General features: G+C 42.4%; 1 protein-coding gene across 11 annotated transcripts in view; it reads right to left on the bottom strand.

Annotated features, from left to right (window-relative positions):
- LOC139536109 (calcium-dependent secretion activator 1-like) overlaps nucleotides 1-4,129 on the bottom strand; it is a 163,912-nt gene extending 159,783 nt beyond the window's left edge. For 3 of the 11 annotated variants that reach the window (XM_071336277.1, XM_071336272.1, XM_071336270.1), the window contains exon 1: nucleotides 3,500-4,121. In XM_071336277.1, the coding sequence (XP_071192378.1) occupies nucleotides 3,500-3,847 (348 nt within the window). In that variant the 5' untranslated portion in view covers nucleotides 3,848-4,121. Of the gene's footprint in view, nucleotides 1-3,499 lie in introns of all 11 variants that reach the window. The other 8 variants (XM_071336280.1, XM_071336279.1, XM_071336273.1 and 5 more) reach the window with 5 other exon arrangements.
- Between the last annotated feature and the right edge of the window lie 13,835 nt (nucleotides 4,130-17,964).

A 17,964-nucleotide genomic window follows, 5' to 3' on the forward strand; every position in this document is an offset into this window, starting at 1 on the left:
CGTGAGTGCTACGGGTCAGTAGTCATTTAGACAGGTTACCTTGGTGTTCTTGGGCACAGGGACTATGTTGGTGTGCTTGAAACATGAAGGTATTACAGACTCAGGGACAGATTGAAAATGTCAGTGAAGACACTTGCCTGTAGGTCAGTGCATCCTCGGAGTACACGTCCTGGTAATTCGTCTGGCCTTGCGGCCTTGTAAATGTTGACCTGTTAAAAGGTCTTACTCACATCGGCTACAGTGGAAGTCATCACACAGTTGTCAGGAAAAGCTGGTGCTCTCATGCGTCAGTATTGCTTTCCTCGAAGTGCGTATAGAAGTAATTTAGCTCGTCTGGTAGGCTTGTGTCACTGGGCAGCTCACGCCTGGGCTTCCCTCTGTAGTCCGTAATAGTTTGCAAGTCCTGCCACATTCAATGAGCATCGGAGCCGGTGTAGTGGGATTTAATCTTAGCGTCTGGGTTAGAATCCCGCTCTTTGAAAGCGGCAGCTTTACCCTTTAGATCAGTGCGGATGTTGCCTGCAATCCATGGCTTCTGGTTGGGGTATGTACGTAAGGTCACTGTGGGGACGATGTCATCGATGCACTTATTGATGAAGCCAGTGACTGATGTGGTATACTCCCCAATGACATCGGATGAATCCCGGAACATATTCCAGTCTGTGCTAGCAAAACAGTTCTGTAGCTTAGCATCTGCATCATCTGACCACTTCCGTATTGAGTGAGTCACTGGTACTTCCTGCTTTAGTTTTTGTGTGTAAACAGGAATCAGGAGGATAGAATTATGGTCAGATTTGTCAAATGGAGGGCAAGAGAGAGCTTTGTACGTGTCTCTGGCTATAGAGTAAAGGTCTGTAAAATACAGCCAACTTTATATTATTCATGTCGTTGTTCAGCAACAAATCAGTGAAACATAAGGTATTACAGTTTGGTTGGTAGGATAGCCTTGAACGAGCTCATCCAGTTTATTTTCCATTGATTGCACGTTGGCTAATAGGACGGAGGGTTACCCACTCGCCGACTAATTCTCACACCTGCGTCCCCTGTATCGGCTTATTTTCTTCATGCGAATGACGAGGATTTGGGCCTTGTCCGGTATCTGCAGTAAATCCTTTGCGTCCGACTCGTTAATAAAGAAAGTGAGTAATCGCTGTTCTGATATGCAGAAGTGCTTTTTGGTCATAAGAGACGGTGGCAGAAACATTAGGTACAAAATAAGTTACAAACAACGAGAAAAAAACACAAAATAGCACAATTGGTTAGGAGCCCGAAAAATAGCAGCCATCTCCTCTGGCGCCATCAGCCTCCTCTGATGGGAGATAATAATATGTAAATGTACTAAATACACTGCACTTTATCCCATCAGTGGGTAGGCCTACAATGCAGCGCTGTACCCATGCTGACTCCCATGAGTCATCACAGATATGAAGAACAAGCGTTTGTCTGCCATTTAATGAACAGGAATTAAGTGAGGCTTCTTCCCGAATGGCAACCTACATGTATTTCCTTTATAGTGCAGTGTAAGCGCACTACTTTTGACCAGGCCTCATAGGGTGCGCTATACACTCTTAGAAAAAGGGGTTGCAAAAGGGTTATTTGTCTGTCCCCATAAAATAACCCTTTTGGGTTCCATGTAGAACCCTCTGTGGAGGCTGGCAGGTAGCCTAGCAGTTAAGAGTGTTGGGCCAGTAACTGGAAGGTTGCCGGTTTGAATCCCTGAGCTGACTAGGTGAAATATATGTTCACGTGCCCTTGAGCAAGGCACTTAACCGTAATTGCTCCTGTAAATTGCTCTGGATAAGAGCATCTGCTAAATTACTAAAATGACAATGTAACTGAAAAGGTTTAGATAGCAGCTTTTTTATAAGAGTGTATAGGTATAGAGACCTATGCCATTTTGCAAACACTGTAGCCTGCCATTGTACTTTGCAATTAAAAAGCTGATAATATGGACATCAAATAGTGGGCATGTGGGATTATAATTACATTATCTTTTTACATGGATCAACAGTTTTGGTTTTGATCATAGGAACAATGGATAGACACTCGTCCAAAACATACGTATGACTAAGTTTAGCGATTTAGTATTGAAGAAACTGTTATTCCGTTAACCATTAGGGTTATATTTTTGTCGGTATCTTGTGGACATGTTGCGTCGGTTGGGCAGCATCCCGCGACGGTTGATAAGTGGCAACCAGTACAATATGTTCTCAAAATCAGCTATATCCAGCCTACACGGTCGCCTATAGGGACAGTTTATATTAGGGCTGTCAAACTGATTTTGCCCCGTGGCCGCGTTCGGTCTTCAAGTAGGGTCGGAGGGCCACACTAAAAATTGGTTACCCTATATGTATTTCCTCGTAGTCAAAACTTGCGAAAGATAGTCCTCTATCCATAGTTTTTGGAATTTTCGATATTCCCTGGCTGTCTAGCTTAATTTCGGTGATTATCAGTGAGCCTGGAAACAGTCGTGGAAACAGTATAAATGTAGGTCCGTTATCATTCCTACACAGTTTCGATTTGGTATTAGTCATTTTAAAGTAGGCTATATTGAGTTCGTCCCCCCGAAAAAAAAAAATATATATATATATATTTAGGCCATATGTTTTACACCCCTGGTTTATATTGAGACGAAATATGGGTGGCATATTGAAGGCTGAATGTATGCCTATTCACCAAACAGGGAAAGGGTTTAAATAAACCATCATTTACCCTATCTAAATAGTATGGTTCATGGTATGTGGATCACATGACCCAATCAAATAATGATTGGTTAAATAATTTAATTTCTATTAATAAATATGTATTATGGTATAGACTGCCTGCAGTCTCCCCGCTAAAAGGAAAATGTGCAGCCCTTACAAATGTCCTCAATCTTGTCAGGACTTGGGTTTTGCTATAAGTAACCTTGGGAATATGAATCGAGGGGTCAAGTGATGGCGCAAAAAGGCAAACATTTTATCCTACAACAGGAATAGCACGGCACACAGCTCTAGACCTCAAATGAAAGCTAGTCAAATGGTGATGTCTTCAACTGCAATGACACTGCTTTATTTAGGTTATATTCAACATATTCCCTTCCAAAATATACATTTATAAATGACACGGTGCACGGATTGGACGGTTTGCCCGGCGCTGCGATTGATTACTGTGTGTGTAGAAGCGTGTTTTTTTCTCTGCAACATCCATCTGCATGATGGTTGCCTACGTACCCACACCATAGCTGCCTGTGCTTCATATCCTCGCATTATGCATGGCTGAATTCAGCTACATTCTACATTCATATAAACAGTGTTGGAGGAAAAGGCTAATGTTTGCAAGGTATAGCCTATCAATTAGATATGATGGTATTGCGTGAGGGTTTGTGGGATGGTAGGTTTATTATTAATGTAGCTTTTATCCGGCCCTGTATGACAGCATCTAGCTAATCATTGATGTGAAAAGGAGGCTATTCGTTGACATGTGGTGATTTACGTCTCCTCCACCGTGTATGGCTTACCTTCTGTTGTCGCCTAGCCATATCCGTGGGCTGTTTTGCATTGAAAGGGTAGGCGATGCACCGCATCACAAATACATATAGTTGCAGCTTCTTTTTGCGCTCCTCTTCCTCCTTCTGCAAATTGGCCTCTTCCACCTTCTCCTGTTCGCTGGCAGCAGACGGGCTCGGGCTGGTCGGACGAGCACTACTGCGACTGCTGCTGCTGGGCGCAAGCCCGCCGGAGCTCTCGCTCGTCCGGCTTGGAGAGATGCGGGCTCCGCTCTGGGGTGCCGATGCCTCCTTGTGATGGTGTTCCTCCTCGACCATCCCACCATCCGATTCCTCCTCGCTGGATGACGGATCCAACATATCGCTGCCTAGAGAGGATGTAGCCTGGCAGAACTCCTATTTGCAGAAATTGTGAAATTGATACGAATTCGAACAATAAACTGAAATTAAACCGTTATCTGATTCAAAACGAAAGACACCCGAATTTGCTGAGCCTTTTCTTAAGGTTGCCATAAAATACGATTTATGCTTAGAGAGAGAGCTGAGATGTTGCACGCACACAGACAGCACGGCAATCTCTTCCTGCACGGTGACTCGCCAGTCACCGCCACGGATGTGCAAGAAGGAGGTGGGAGAGAAAGGGAGGAGGGGCGCGAATGAGTGAAAGTGGCTCCTTCAATGAAAAACGCAAGCGATGGCCTCTTCCTGCCAGTTGGGCTCTAGAATTGTTGAACGAAGTCGCGCAGGCGTAAGGAGAGGAGCTGGCCACGGTGCTGAATCTGTTCTTTGGCGCCTGCCTTTCGGGTCGGTCGTGTGAAACGGGGTAAACCAGTTGACTTTGAACGAATATCCATTATTGACCTCTGCAGTTGTTGATGTTTTGTTACAGTGTGTGTAGGCGTACTGTATTCACAAATCAATTAAATTGAGGTGTAATAGGCTACATGTAAATATGTAGTGAGTGACAGTGGTAGGTTTATTACCATTACTCAGAGCATAGATCACCAATGTATAATTACTATTAGGAATTACATACTGTAAACATAATCTACTGACCCTGCAGATTAATAATCCCCACAAACAGTAGCGGTTCTAGCTTGTATGGCTCCCTGTGGCCCCATTGTGTCCCCGCACAAAAGTATGTCTAGGAGACAGAACACGTCTCCCTCCTGAGCGGTATGACGGCTGCGTGGCCCCATTGTGTTTATACTTGCGTACTATTGTTTGTACAGATGAACGTGGTACCTTCAGGCTTTGGAAATTGCTCCCAAGGATGAACCAGACTTGTGGACGTCTACAATTTTTTTCCTGCGATCTTGGCTGATTTCTTTTGATTTTCCCATGATGTCAAGCAAAGAGGCACTGATTTTAAAGGTAGGCCTCGAATACATCCGCAGGAAAACCTCCATTTGACTCAAATTATGTCAATTAGCCTATCAGAAGCTTCTAAAACCATTACATAATTTTATGACATTTTCCAAGCTGTTTAAAGGCAGTCAACTTAGTGTATGTAAACTTCTGACCCACTGGAATTGTGGTGCAGTGAATTCTAAGTGAAATAATCTGTCTGTAAACAATTGTTGGAAAACTGACTTGTGTCATGCACAAAGTAGTTGTCCTAACTGACTTGGCAAAACTATAGTTTGTTAACAAGACATTCGTGGAGTGGTTGAAAAACTAGTTTTAATGACTCCAACCTAAGTGTATGTAAACTTCCGACTTCAACTTTATATTCACAGTATTATGAATGAATTGTGGTTTATTTGGTAGCACTTAATAGTGTGACTGATTTTAATATTTGCATTAATACTGTACAATGTTAGAGGTGCACTATTTGATAGATTCCCCCACTCCCCTACCTCGGGCTTCCAGTGGGGAGAGCTGAGGTCAACCTACCCCCACCCCCTCCCCAGCTCGTACTTCTGAGTGGGAGACCTTCCCAGGCAGTAGTTTGCCTAGCTCACAAACTAGAACCAGGGCGCCCACTCCGACAAGGTTAATTGACCCACAGTCCCACACGGTGACATGCTATCATTGGCATGATGAGCAAATGAGCGATAGAAAACCGACAGCGCAAATGTCACCATTTCAAAATGTTTGTGTGGGCGCCCCATGTCGCCCTGGGCGGCTGCTCATGTCACCTATACCTACGTCCACCACTGCTCACAAATGACCATTCAGTGTTTAGAAAGTGTTCATACCCCAGTGTCAGGTGGAAAGCAGACTGAACCAGGTATTCCTCTAGGATTTTGTCTGATTTTGTCTATCTCCATTCCAATTCTTTTTTATCCTGAAACACTCCCCAGTCCTTAACGATTACAAGCATACTGATAACATGATGCAACCACCACTATGCTTGAAAACAGGGCCACAACTTTGGTTCATTTAAAAATAAAAATAAATTACCCCCAAATTCATGGTATCCAATTCTTAGTAGTTAATGTCTTGTCTCATCACTACAACTCCCGTACGGGCTCGGGAGAGACATGCGTCCTCTGAAACACCACCCAACCACTGCTTCTTAACACAGCGCACATCCAACCCAGAAGCCAGCCTCTGCAATGTGTCAGAGGAAACACTGTACACCTAGCAACCTGGTCAGCGTGCACTGCGACCAGTCTGCCACAGGAGTCACTAGTGCACGATGAGACAAGGATATCCCTACCGGCCAATCCCTCCCTAAACCAGACGACGCTAGGCCAATTGTACGTCGCGCCATGGACCTCCCGGTCGCGGCCAGCTGCGACAGAGCCTGGGCTCGAACCCAGAGTTTCTGTTGGCACAGCTAGCACTGCAATGCAGTGCCTTAGACCACTGTGCCACCCGGGAGGCTTCAACTTTGGTTTTTGAAGTGGGGGGGCCTTAATATATATACTGTATATTTTTTTCACTATTTTTTATCATAGTGGGATAAACACTTCAAACAGCCTACCCCACCTCTTGGAGGCGTCCACATGGTCCTAAAGCCCACTGTTGCCTCGTTTTGTATCACATTCCAAAAATAAAACTGTGGGTGGGGGGACAAAAATGCATGTCCCCCCCTGTCCCCGTCCCCAGTGTTGCACCCCTGCTTGATAATATGGAGAGTGGTACTCAGTAATGTTTTGTATTGGATTTGCCAAAAACATAATACTTTGTATTCAGGACAAAAGTTATTTGCTTTACCACATTTTTTTGCCTTGTTACTTTAGTGTGTTGTTACAAACAGGATGCATGTTTTGCAATATTTTTATTCTATACAGGCTTTATTCTTTTCACTCTGTCAATTAGGTTAGTATTCTGGAGTAACTACAATGTTGTTGATCCATCCTCAGTTTTCTCCTATCACAGCCATTAAATTCTGTAACTGTTTTAAAGTCACCATTGGCCTCATGGTGAAATCGCTGAGTGGTTTTCTTCCTCTCCGGCAACTGAGTTAGGAAGGACACGTATCTTTGTAATGACTGGGTGTATTGATACACCATCCAAAGTGTAATTAATAACTTCACCATGCTCAAAGGGATACTCATTGTCTGCTTTCATTTTTTATTTTTACTCATCTACCAATAGGTGCTCTGCTTTGTGAGACATTGGAACACCTCCAGGTTTTTGTGGTTGAATCTGTGTTTGAAATTCACTGCTCGACTGAAGGTAGTCATTAAAGCCTTACTCGGCCTTGTATAATACTGACTTAACCAGCAAGTAAACCCTTAGTAGCTTTGGTGCCATTATTTTGTAGACATCCTTGTTAGCTCTGTATGAAAAATATGATAGCATGAATGTTACATATAAGGTATGTAACGTTATAAGTATAATGGATTATAATTACTTATGCATTGTAAGATTTGTTATGAGCATGCTGTATGACTAGCTATTACTGTGACCATATTGCCACCACACCGGAGGTCACGAGTCACGAAGGCAGTCAAATTCCAAATGACCATTTAGTCACGGTAATTAGGCTTCTCAAAGCTCTGATGCCATTGGTCATTAGTAGCCGACCAAACTTCCTAACTGCCTGCTACTCAGCATTCTATTGTGCCTCGAATCACTCTGACATCAATGCAAATGTATTCTAAAATTGAATCAATCACTTCACGAGAACCCATGAGCTCATGTTGCACAACATTTCTATAGGGGACATTACAGCCAAACAAAGGTGATGCCACCGGGAAATTCGAGGCATTATCAAGTGCTTGTCAAATTGTGAATGAGAGATGGATGAAGTGTTTACAGACTGCGCAAAAAACTAATCAGAGGTCATGCATTTCATGCAACTTCTTTCAAAACGTCATTAGAGTTGCATCATGCAGTCTTAGAATGTATTAAAATCAAGACATATAGCCCAATGTTTCTGTCACATCTAAAGTTACATAAATAACTCAAAATGTAGAATATAGCAGTACCTGTTTCTTTGTTAACCGCTCAACACAGAATACTCCCTCAAATTGTTTGGAGAAAATATCCTTTCTATTTTATTCAGCTTTGTTCTGTTGTATTCTTCATACTATAAAATAATGCCAAGGAATTGTAAGCAAATTTTATCTGCTAAATGAACTTGTGTAGCCTACAGCCATATAGCATAGCCAGACCAGGACCTAACATAAGGACAACTCAGAGTATGCTATTCTGTTCTTCTGAAATAGACTACATTTTAATTGTTTCTTTAGACATGTCTAAAATAAATAATGGATTTATTGTGAAGGTGTAAGCTATATTACATGCATGTATTAGACGTGTAAAATGTAGATGTTCCAAATGTCTGCATCAGTGGCTTGTGTGGAAGCCAGGAGATGCTAAATGTGTTTATGTTAATTAACGGTCAATTACCATGAGACCGGCAGTTATTTGCTTGACAATCACCAACTGCCAGACTCTCACCAACGCCACAGCCCTATGTACAGTATGGCCCTCTTATATTATAATGTCCCGTAAAGTGTTACCAAAAATATATTTGGATCAAGATCAGTTGATGCTAGAGCACCAAACAGCATAAGCTTTTTTATAGCACTGTACACACCATATTTATAATTCGATGACTCACCATGCAAGACACACAGTGACAACACCTACAGTCAGAGGTTTACATACACTTAGGTTGGAGTCATTAAAACTCGTTTTACAACCACTCCACACATTTCTTGTTAACAAACTATAGTTTTGCCAAGTCAGTTAGGAATCTGCATTGTCCATGACACAAGTCATTTTTCCAACAATTGTTTACAGACAGATTATTTCACTTATAATTCACTGTATCACAATTCTAGTGGGTCAGAAGTTTACATACACTAAGTTGACTGTGCCTTTAAACAGCTTAGAAAATGTCAGAAAATGATGTCATGGCTTTAGAAGCATCTGATAGGCTAATTGGCATCATTTGAGTCAATTGGAGGTGTACCTGTGGATGTATTTCAAGGCCTACCTTCAAACCCAGTGCCTCTTTGCTTGACGCATGGGAAAATCAAAAGAAAACAGCCAAGACCTCAGAAAAAAAATTGTAGATGTCCACAAGTCTGGTTCATCCTTGGGAGTAATTTCCAAATGCCTGAAGGTACCACGTCCATCTGTACAAACAATAGTATGCAAGTATAAACACCATGGGACCACGCAGCCGTCATACCACTTAAGAAGGAGATGCGTTCTGTCTCCTAGAGATGTACGTACTTTGGTGTGAAAAGTGCAAATCAATCCCAGAACAACAGCAAAGGACCTTGTGAAGATGCTGGAGGAAACAGGTACAAAAGTATCTATAGCCACAGTAAAACGATTCCTATATCGACATAACCTGAAAGGCCGCTCAGCGAGGAAGAAGCCACTGCTCCTAAACCGCAATAAAAAAGCCAGACTACGGTTTGAAACTGCACATGGGGACAAAGATCATACTTTTTGGAGAAATGTCCTCTGGTCTGATGAAACAAAAATAGAACTGTTTGGCCATAATGACCATCGTTATGTTTGGAGGAAAAAGGGGAGGCTTGCAAGCCAAAGAACACCATCCCAACCGTGAAGCACGGGGGTGGCAGCATCATGTTGTGGGGGTGCTTTGCTGCAGGAGGGACTGGTGCACATCACAAAATAGATGGCACCATGAGGAGGGAAAATTATGTGGATATATTGAAGCAACATCTCAAGACACAGACTTGTATACACCTCTGACATATAGGCAATTTAAACAACCTATTATTAGGTGTAAAGAGTTTAACTGGAACTATCTTGGTGCAGCTGTGTGTAAAGGCTATTCAGGGGTTAATCATTATGATGCCGTCTCATACTTGTCATTTTGCAGTTACAGCTGCAAATATATTTAACATTTTTACTGTGAAATGATGTGGTAATAGGATGTTCCACATGACTGCTGCAGTATGTGTTTGATACGTGTGTGCCGTGTGTGCGTGTGTGCCGTGTCTGTGTGTGTGTAAGTATGTGAACTGTATGTGTGTGTGTAAGTATGTGAACTGTATGTGTGCCATCGTGGGAGTGTTTGTAATTCTAGGGGGGTCTTTCGCCATAGAAATATAATATCTTGAATGCCAAAAAGCATCAGGAAATTTTACGTGAATGTGAATGTCCATTCTAGTCCTTCTCTTTCTAAATCTAGCATTGTGTGGATGTGTCAGAGTAAATATAGTGTTTCCTGGTCCCCATAACAAAATGCTATGGATTATTCCTCAGTGATTAAAAACCTGCGCCATTGTGGTTGATGGATATGACAACATTTCTTTTGACTAATGAAGGCTTTGCAGTATGTAGCACCATCCATCCACCAGCTCTGACAGGATTTGGGTCTCCGATGTGAAACTGCACTCTGCATAATATTAACTACAGCATTACATAATAGTCCTATATGCAATTCATTATACAATCTCTGTTAGTAAAACTTTTTCATATTGGAGCTTACTGTGTTATGAACATTAGAAACCATGTGTTTAGAAATCACCTAGCTACTCAAGTTACACTATGCTCCACAATAGATCCTGGTAAAGTATTGTTTCATGCTCCCTCTTGGTCAGGTTGGTATTGTGTAAGACAATGCATTCTCTACAGATTACCTTAAAAAAGGCAATAAATAAATCAGTAGAACAATAGACTGACATTTTATTACAGAAAGGCATCTTGCTGAGGAGCCCATAGGACCAGAGAAGGAACCTCCTTGTATTTACAGCACAGTTTTAACTGGTTCCTTTAGCAACTATACACTTAGAAAAAAAGGTGCAATCTAGATCCTAAAAGAGTTCTTCAACCCTTTGAAGAACCCTTTTGGGTTCAGTGTAGAACCCAATCCCCAGAGGGCTCTACATGGAACCCAAAAGGGTTCTACCTGGAAACAAAATAGTTATCTTATGGGGACAGCCGAAGAACCCATTTGTAACCCTTTTTTCTGAGTCTATCTCAGTGGCTCTGTCTCCCCTGCAGTGAAGTGCTCACCCCAGTGTCTCTCTGAAGACTGTATCTCTGTGTGAGATAGAGGACAGCTATGGAACCATGCCGTGGGGGCTGCAGGCACAGCGCCAGCATTACTCTCTCGCTCTCAATTCAATTTCAATTTAACGTCTCTCTCTTTCTCCCTTTCTCTTTCTCTCTCTCTCAGACAAAAAAATAAAACAAGAAACACCACTGGCCCTAACATGAGTCCCAGATTGCTCACCAATAAGAGTAGGCAGCAGATCCTTCTGCACATACGTTCACACTGTTTCACACAATCAGCCTGGTACTGTAGCAGTGCTTGCTTGGTTGGGGGTGCTAAAGGAATAATACAACCATAGAAGTGATACTTTGTTTACACCCCACTGAAAAACAAACACATTTACTGCTTGTGGGGCAAATAATCTGAATTCTCACCATGAGACCTGTCTTCACCATACTACAACTAAAGTACAGGGCAGTGGACTTTGTAAATGTGTTAGTGAGTGAGATGAGATCTAATAGTAAGGTTTTGTTCTCTTTCTAGCTAAATACGCCACCTCCGTAATTGCTTCTACTCCCCCCTCCTACTATGGTATTATAATCATGACAGAATTACGTGACTTTGTATTTTGAAATTCGTAGTCACACATTGAGATTCGTGGTCGCAAGAACGATTCGCAAATGTGTAATTACATTTTGCAAGCTTGTATCATGATGTGTGAAAGATTTTAAAATGGTCGCAAACATGTAACTTGATATTTGAATGCATTCAATAAGATTTGCAAGTATAATTTATTTTCAGAATGATTTCAGAAGTCCATTTACGAGTATGAATATTCTGATCTGAATCAAAAATAAATTTGCAGATTTAGAATTTGCTCGCGCTCTGAGTTCTGTCACTGTTGTCACGTTACCAAGAGATTCGTAAGCTTGTAAAAAGTTTTGTATGTCTGTAGAACGAGATTTGCAAGTGAAAATGTGATTTGCGCTCTGGGGGCAGGACCTTTTGCAACCACGAATCTCAATGTGTTACCACCAAATTCTAAATACAAATTCCTATAGCTCTGTCATCATTATAATCCCATATCTTCTCCTGTTCCTCATCTCCTCCCTCTTTCTCTCTCTGTGCTGGGCAAGGGCTACCCATGGTGCTGCAGGCAGGCATAAAGGAAAGCAGGCTCGGCTCAGGCTCAGCTCAGCGTGTGCTGGATGGGCAGGCATGATGCTTTCATCCTGCTGCCCGCTGGCATTCAGATGACATTGAATCTTACAGCCGGTCCCGTGAGGTGACCAGCTGACATCTTCAGATGTTTCCCCAGTTAGCGCCTCTCAGCACTCCAGCTGAGTGGTGCAGCTGTCTAAGGCACTACATCTCAGTGCTAGAGGCGTCACTACAGACCCTGGTTCGATCCCGGGCTGTATCACCACCGGCCGTGATCGGGAGACCCATAGGGCGGCGCACAATTGGCCCAGTGTCGTCCGGGTTAGGGGAGGGTTTGGCCAGAGTAGGCGTGTGTGCACTTTCATGTTTGTGTGCATCAATGCCAGAGCTAACAGGGACATTTAATTGCCCTTAGTTTTTGATTGTGAATTATTTCCCATGTAAATTCCACGTCACCATACGTAGACAAATTACATTGAAACAATGTTGATTCAACGAGTGAGATGTACATTTAACCAGTGGGATGGCCCAGTGGGATGCAAATGGATGTTTCCCTCTAAATCCGAAGTCTGTTTCTATACCAGTTCTAGCATTAGATCCTCCCCATTAACAGAACTTTATCTACTCATGGAAAATGAGTTATATCAGAATAGAGAGTCTGAAAACAATCTTTGTTAAAATATGGAAAGTCAGATGGGGGCATATACATTTGAGTTGATAATGTATTTTATTACATTTAGCCGACTCTGTTTTCCCTTTTATCTCTGCTGTTATATAATTTGAACGATCTTCCTTAAACCAGATTATAATCCCTCCTGAATCTTTGTCACATTTAACATGTGGATTTTTCACTGAAGGTACAGTAAAGTCCCTGTAATTTTTTGGAGAGGATGTTTGTAAGTCTCCTGGACTCCATGTTTGTAGAAGTATAATTGTGTCTGAACTATATACAGTTACAGTATATAGAAAGTCTGGGTCTGTGCTTTCCACACCAAAGGTTGAAAATCACAAACCCTGAATGTTATAGCTGCTCATACAGTACTTAAAGATGTTATGTTTCAAATGTTCCTTTACGATGTGTTTAACAGTGGAATGCTTGATCTGTGAACCAATGTGTTATCATTGTGGGTGTTAGCATGTGCTATAATAGGTTATGGGGATAAAAAAATAAAAGTATTTAAATATTCATTCATAATAATAGTTAGGTAAAAAAGAAAAGAAAATGTTATTTTTCTCTCATTATAATCTAGGCTACATTGCCTATGCATACACTGGTACTTTACCCTGGATGTCATCTGTAGTGCATGTATGTTTTTACACTGAACAAAAACATAAACACCACATGCAACAATTTCAAAGATTTGACTGGAAATACAGTTCATATAAGGTAATCAGTCAATTTAAATACATGTATTAGGCCCTAATCTATGGATTTCACATGACTGGGGATACAGATATGCATCTGCTGGTCACAGATACCTTTAAAAAAAAAGGTAGGGGCATGGATAAGAAAACCAGTCAGTATCTGTTGTGACCACCATTTGCAGAACAACACATGTCCTTCACATAGAGTTGATCAGGCTGTTGATTGTGGACTGTGGAATATTGTCCTACTCCTCTTCATTGGCTGTGCGAAGTTGCGGAATATTGGGGGGAACTGGAACACGCTGTTGTACACATCGATCCAGAGCATCCCAAACAGGCTCAATGGGTGACATGTCTTGTGAGTATGCAGGCCATGGAAGAACTGGGACAGTTTCAGCCTCCAGTAAATGTGTACAGATCCTTGTGACATGGGGCCGTGCATTATCATGCTGAAACATGAGGTGATGGCAGCGGTAGAATGGCACAACAATGGGCCTCAGGATCTCGTCACGGTATCTCTGTGCATTCAAATTGCCATCGATAAAATAAAATGTTGTTTCTTGTCTGTAGCTTATTCCGGCCCGTATCATAACCCTACCACCACCATGGGGCACTCTGTTCACAACTTTGACATCAGCAAACCGCTCGCCCACATTACGCCATACAATCTGTCTGCAATCTGCCTGGTACAGTTGAAACCACGATTCATCCGTGAAGAGCACACTTTTCCAGCATGCCAGTGACCTTCGAAGGTGAACATTTGCCCACTGAAGTTGGTTACGACGCCAAACTGCAGTCAGGTCAAGACCCTGGTGAGAAAACGAGCACGCAGATGAGCTTTCCTGAGATGGTTTCTGACAGTTTGTGGAAAACTTATTCGGTTGTGCAAACCCACAGTTTCATCAGCTGTCCGGGTGACTGGTCTCAGACGATCCCGCAGGTGAAGAAGCCAGATGTGGAGGTTCTGGGCTGGTGTGGTTACAAGTGGTCTGCAGTTGTGAGGCCGGTTGGACATACTGCCAAATTCTCTAAAACAACGTTGAAGGTGGCTTATGGTGGAGAAATAAACATGAAATTATCTGGCAACAGCTCTGGTGGACATTCCTGCAGTCAGCATGCCAATGGCACACTCCCTAAAAACTTAAGACCAAACTGGACATTTTAGAGTGGCCTTTTAATGTCCCCAACAGAAGGTGCACCTGTGTAATGATCGTGCTGTTTATTCAGCTTCTTGATATGCCACACGTGTCAGGTGGATGGATTATCTTGGCAAAAGAGAAATGATCACTAAAAGGAATCTAAACTAAATTTGTGCACATTTGAGAAAAATACGCTTTTTGTGCTTATGGAAAATTTCAGATCATTAAACATCGGACCAAACACTTTATATTTTGTTTTTATATTTTTGTTCAGTGTAGTTCAGTATGCCTATGTTAGAGCAGATTAGAGCCAACAGGTCTCTTATCTGGCTGTCCCGTGCTAAGGACTTTGTTGCAGTCACTACTGCATAGCTGTTCTTCTCTACTGCATGTTGTGGCTGGCTGGGTGCTCTGCCAGGGATGGATCGGTGGGGGGGACATGAGGACCAGGAGCAGCGTGGTGACTGGGGCCAGGGAGGATTTGGACTCTCTGTAGCTTGGGGCTCCTTGGTGTTGAGGAAGGGCCCTGCGACTCTTGTAGTGCTAGTTAGAAACTCTAAACATAGAGTCTCTGGGCTAGGTGTGGGTATTGGAGGGGTTCTGGTCCAGGGCAGTGTCTTTCAGGACTTTTGGGAAAGGCCTGACTCCGTTCTTGCTGAGGTGCACGTGGTCATAAAAGTGATGAGGTCCAGTGATGCACCAGGTGCACATTTGTCAGAGAGGAACAGGCCTGTGATACCTCTGTGTTGATGGTGTCGATGACTCGCTGGGGAATGTCTAGTCTGGGGAGAAGAGTGGAGAGGTTGATTCTGGCTAAAAGGAACTCATTTTGTCTCTCTGTCTGTCTCTTTGTGTGTCTCTGTCTCTCTCTCTCAAGCGCTCTCTCTCTCTCTCTCTCTCTCACTCTATCTGTCTCTGTTTCTCTCTCTTTGTGTCTCTGTCTCTCTATCTCACTCTCTCTTTCTCTCCTCCCCTGCATTTCTCATTTCACCGGTTGGAATACAGAGGCATTCAAATCACATGGTTGAGAAGTTTAATATCTTTCTGAAACATTTCCTTCTCTTACACAGACCAATATTGACTCATGGAATGTTAGTCAGTCTGCTGCCTCTATCTGTCCTTTAACCTGATACATTGGGAACATGTTGTATTTATCATCAGTGTTTTGTTTAATTGTTTAGTGAGAATGTACTTTATGTCCTAACGAAACTACATTGAACAAAAATACAAAGAAACTTCAAATATATATATTTTTTCATTCTCTTCTTTGTGATGTATTGTTGTATGTACAGTAATTCCTCCTCTACAACTCACTATTTCTTTCTTTCCCCCCGTCTCTCCATCTCTCTGTTCCTCTATTTCACCCCTTCCCTTACACCCTCTGAGTGCCATTAAAATATATTTAGTAGTTAATTGTAATGTTTGCACGATGAGTGACCTTGCCTGAGACCTGAACACTTGTATTGAACTAATGCCTATATGCCTTACCTCAGTGGGCTAACACAATACTGTGGTACTAATGAGACCTTGTTCAAACCCCAGTCAGACACATCATTCATACTTCAACATGGAGGTTTCAACATGAAGGTTTCATCATGAAGGTTTCATCATGAAGGTTTCATCATGAAGGTTTCCCACATGTCTTTGAGTCAACCTCCTTGACCGAGGTTAGAATTTTTAGAAGGTTAGAAGTCTTACATGGAGGGGGCTCAGTCATGATTGAGACTTTCAATATGTTTCGTCTGCAGGATTTTAATTGCTTTTAATTTCTGTGTGTGGTTAATAGAGCCATTTTGAAAACTCAGAGTAGAAAAAAAAATCACACAACGCTATTCTGGTAATCAATCACCAGAACAACCTGCATTTACATAATTATGTTCTGCTGCTGTAGCTGCCAGCCCCAGGACTCAGTACAGTTTTCAGTACAGGCTGAGAAGGTGCAGGCGGTGGCTCAGGGATGTACAGCTAGCTACTCTTTCTCTCTCGCTCGCTCTCTCTCTCTCTCTCGCTCGCTCTCTCTCGCTCTCTCGCTCTCACACAATGTCTCTCTCTCAGCTCCAGACATTCATCAACGATAACCACTTTATTAAGCATGCTGTGGATTTTTCCCATGCCTTGTTTTGAGGGCATGTGCTAAATCTACATAGTATCATCATTACTTTGCCTTACCTTCCATTGACATCTGGGAATGGAATGTAAAAAGAAACAGGAGGTTTTTTCAAAGTCTTGCATTTCATGAATTATGTATGTCACTTTTAATTTACCATCTTTGTTTTGTAGAGGTTGTGCTAAAAAGTGTCTTTAAGCCCTCAGTTGTATAGATATTTCTTCACATTTAGCTTAGGTTATTTTTCTGAAGACAATATTAGTTCTGTTTCATCAATGCGTTTGTATTTTTTATACACCAATATAGTTCAGGGTTGTGGTTTGAGAGTTCAAGGGGTGTGGTTTGAGGGTTCAGGGGTGTGGTCTGATGGTTCAGGGGTGTGGTTTAAGGGTTCAGGGGTGGAGTATGAGGGTTCAGGGGTGGAGTCTGATGGTTCAAGGGGTGTGGTCTGAGGGTTCAACAACAGGTTGAGTAGAGTCAGCAGCCTGGTTGGCTGAATGATGAAGAATGGTGCACAGAGAGGCGCTAAAAGTCTGCAGAGGTACAGCAGCTGTAGCTAAGGAGCTCTTTTAAATATTTAAATGCTGGGAGTGTTTTAATGTGAGATTGATGGAATAGGGTCAGTGTTATCAGTGCAGTACAGGAGCTATCTCACAGAGCGCTGCTTTGCTCGACAAACAGACGATTCAGCTCATCAGCTTTGCAAGGCACATATTCACATGAATGTTGATTCTAAAGCAACAACACTTAGAGGGTTCCTGTTTTGTGGTGAGTGCGGCAATTTTGCATGTATGAGGTGATCACGACTGTTGACATTTGACAGCATCAAAATTGAGGTGACTAGAGAGAGGTAACACTTATTTCAGAGGGGGCTAAGACAAACCCATCCTACACATTCCATCCCGTCAAGACAGATTCTTTGGTTTAAGCGCAGAATCTGTCCACAAGAGATTACTTATGTGTGTATGTTGTCCCAAGCCCCCGACCCAAGCCCACCAATCAGAGACTGGTTTATTCAAATCAAATCAAATCCCTATTCAATCCTCTTCTTCTTCTGTCTCATAAATCTTGCATTGCCTTTGAATTGGGTTCACAGGTCTTTGAATTGGGTTCACAGGTCAACAGCAGCAGATATCATCATTCAGACCATTTGCTTCTGACAATCACTTAGTCCTCCCTGCCTCTGTTCTGTTCTGCCAGTCTGAACAGGACACACATTCTCACGTTATCTCTCTCTCTCACGTTATCTCTCTCTCACACGTTATCTCTCTCTCTCTCTAAGTTAATACACACACATGGCCTGTTGTGCACCCTGTTACTA

This window comes from Salvelinus alpinus, chromosome 12 (assembly GCF_045679555.1).
Source record: "Salvelinus alpinus chromosome 12, SLU_Salpinus.1, whole genome shotgun sequence".
NCBI lineage: Eukaryota > Metazoa > Chordata > Actinopteri > Salmoniformes > Salmonidae > Salvelinus > Salvelinus alpinus.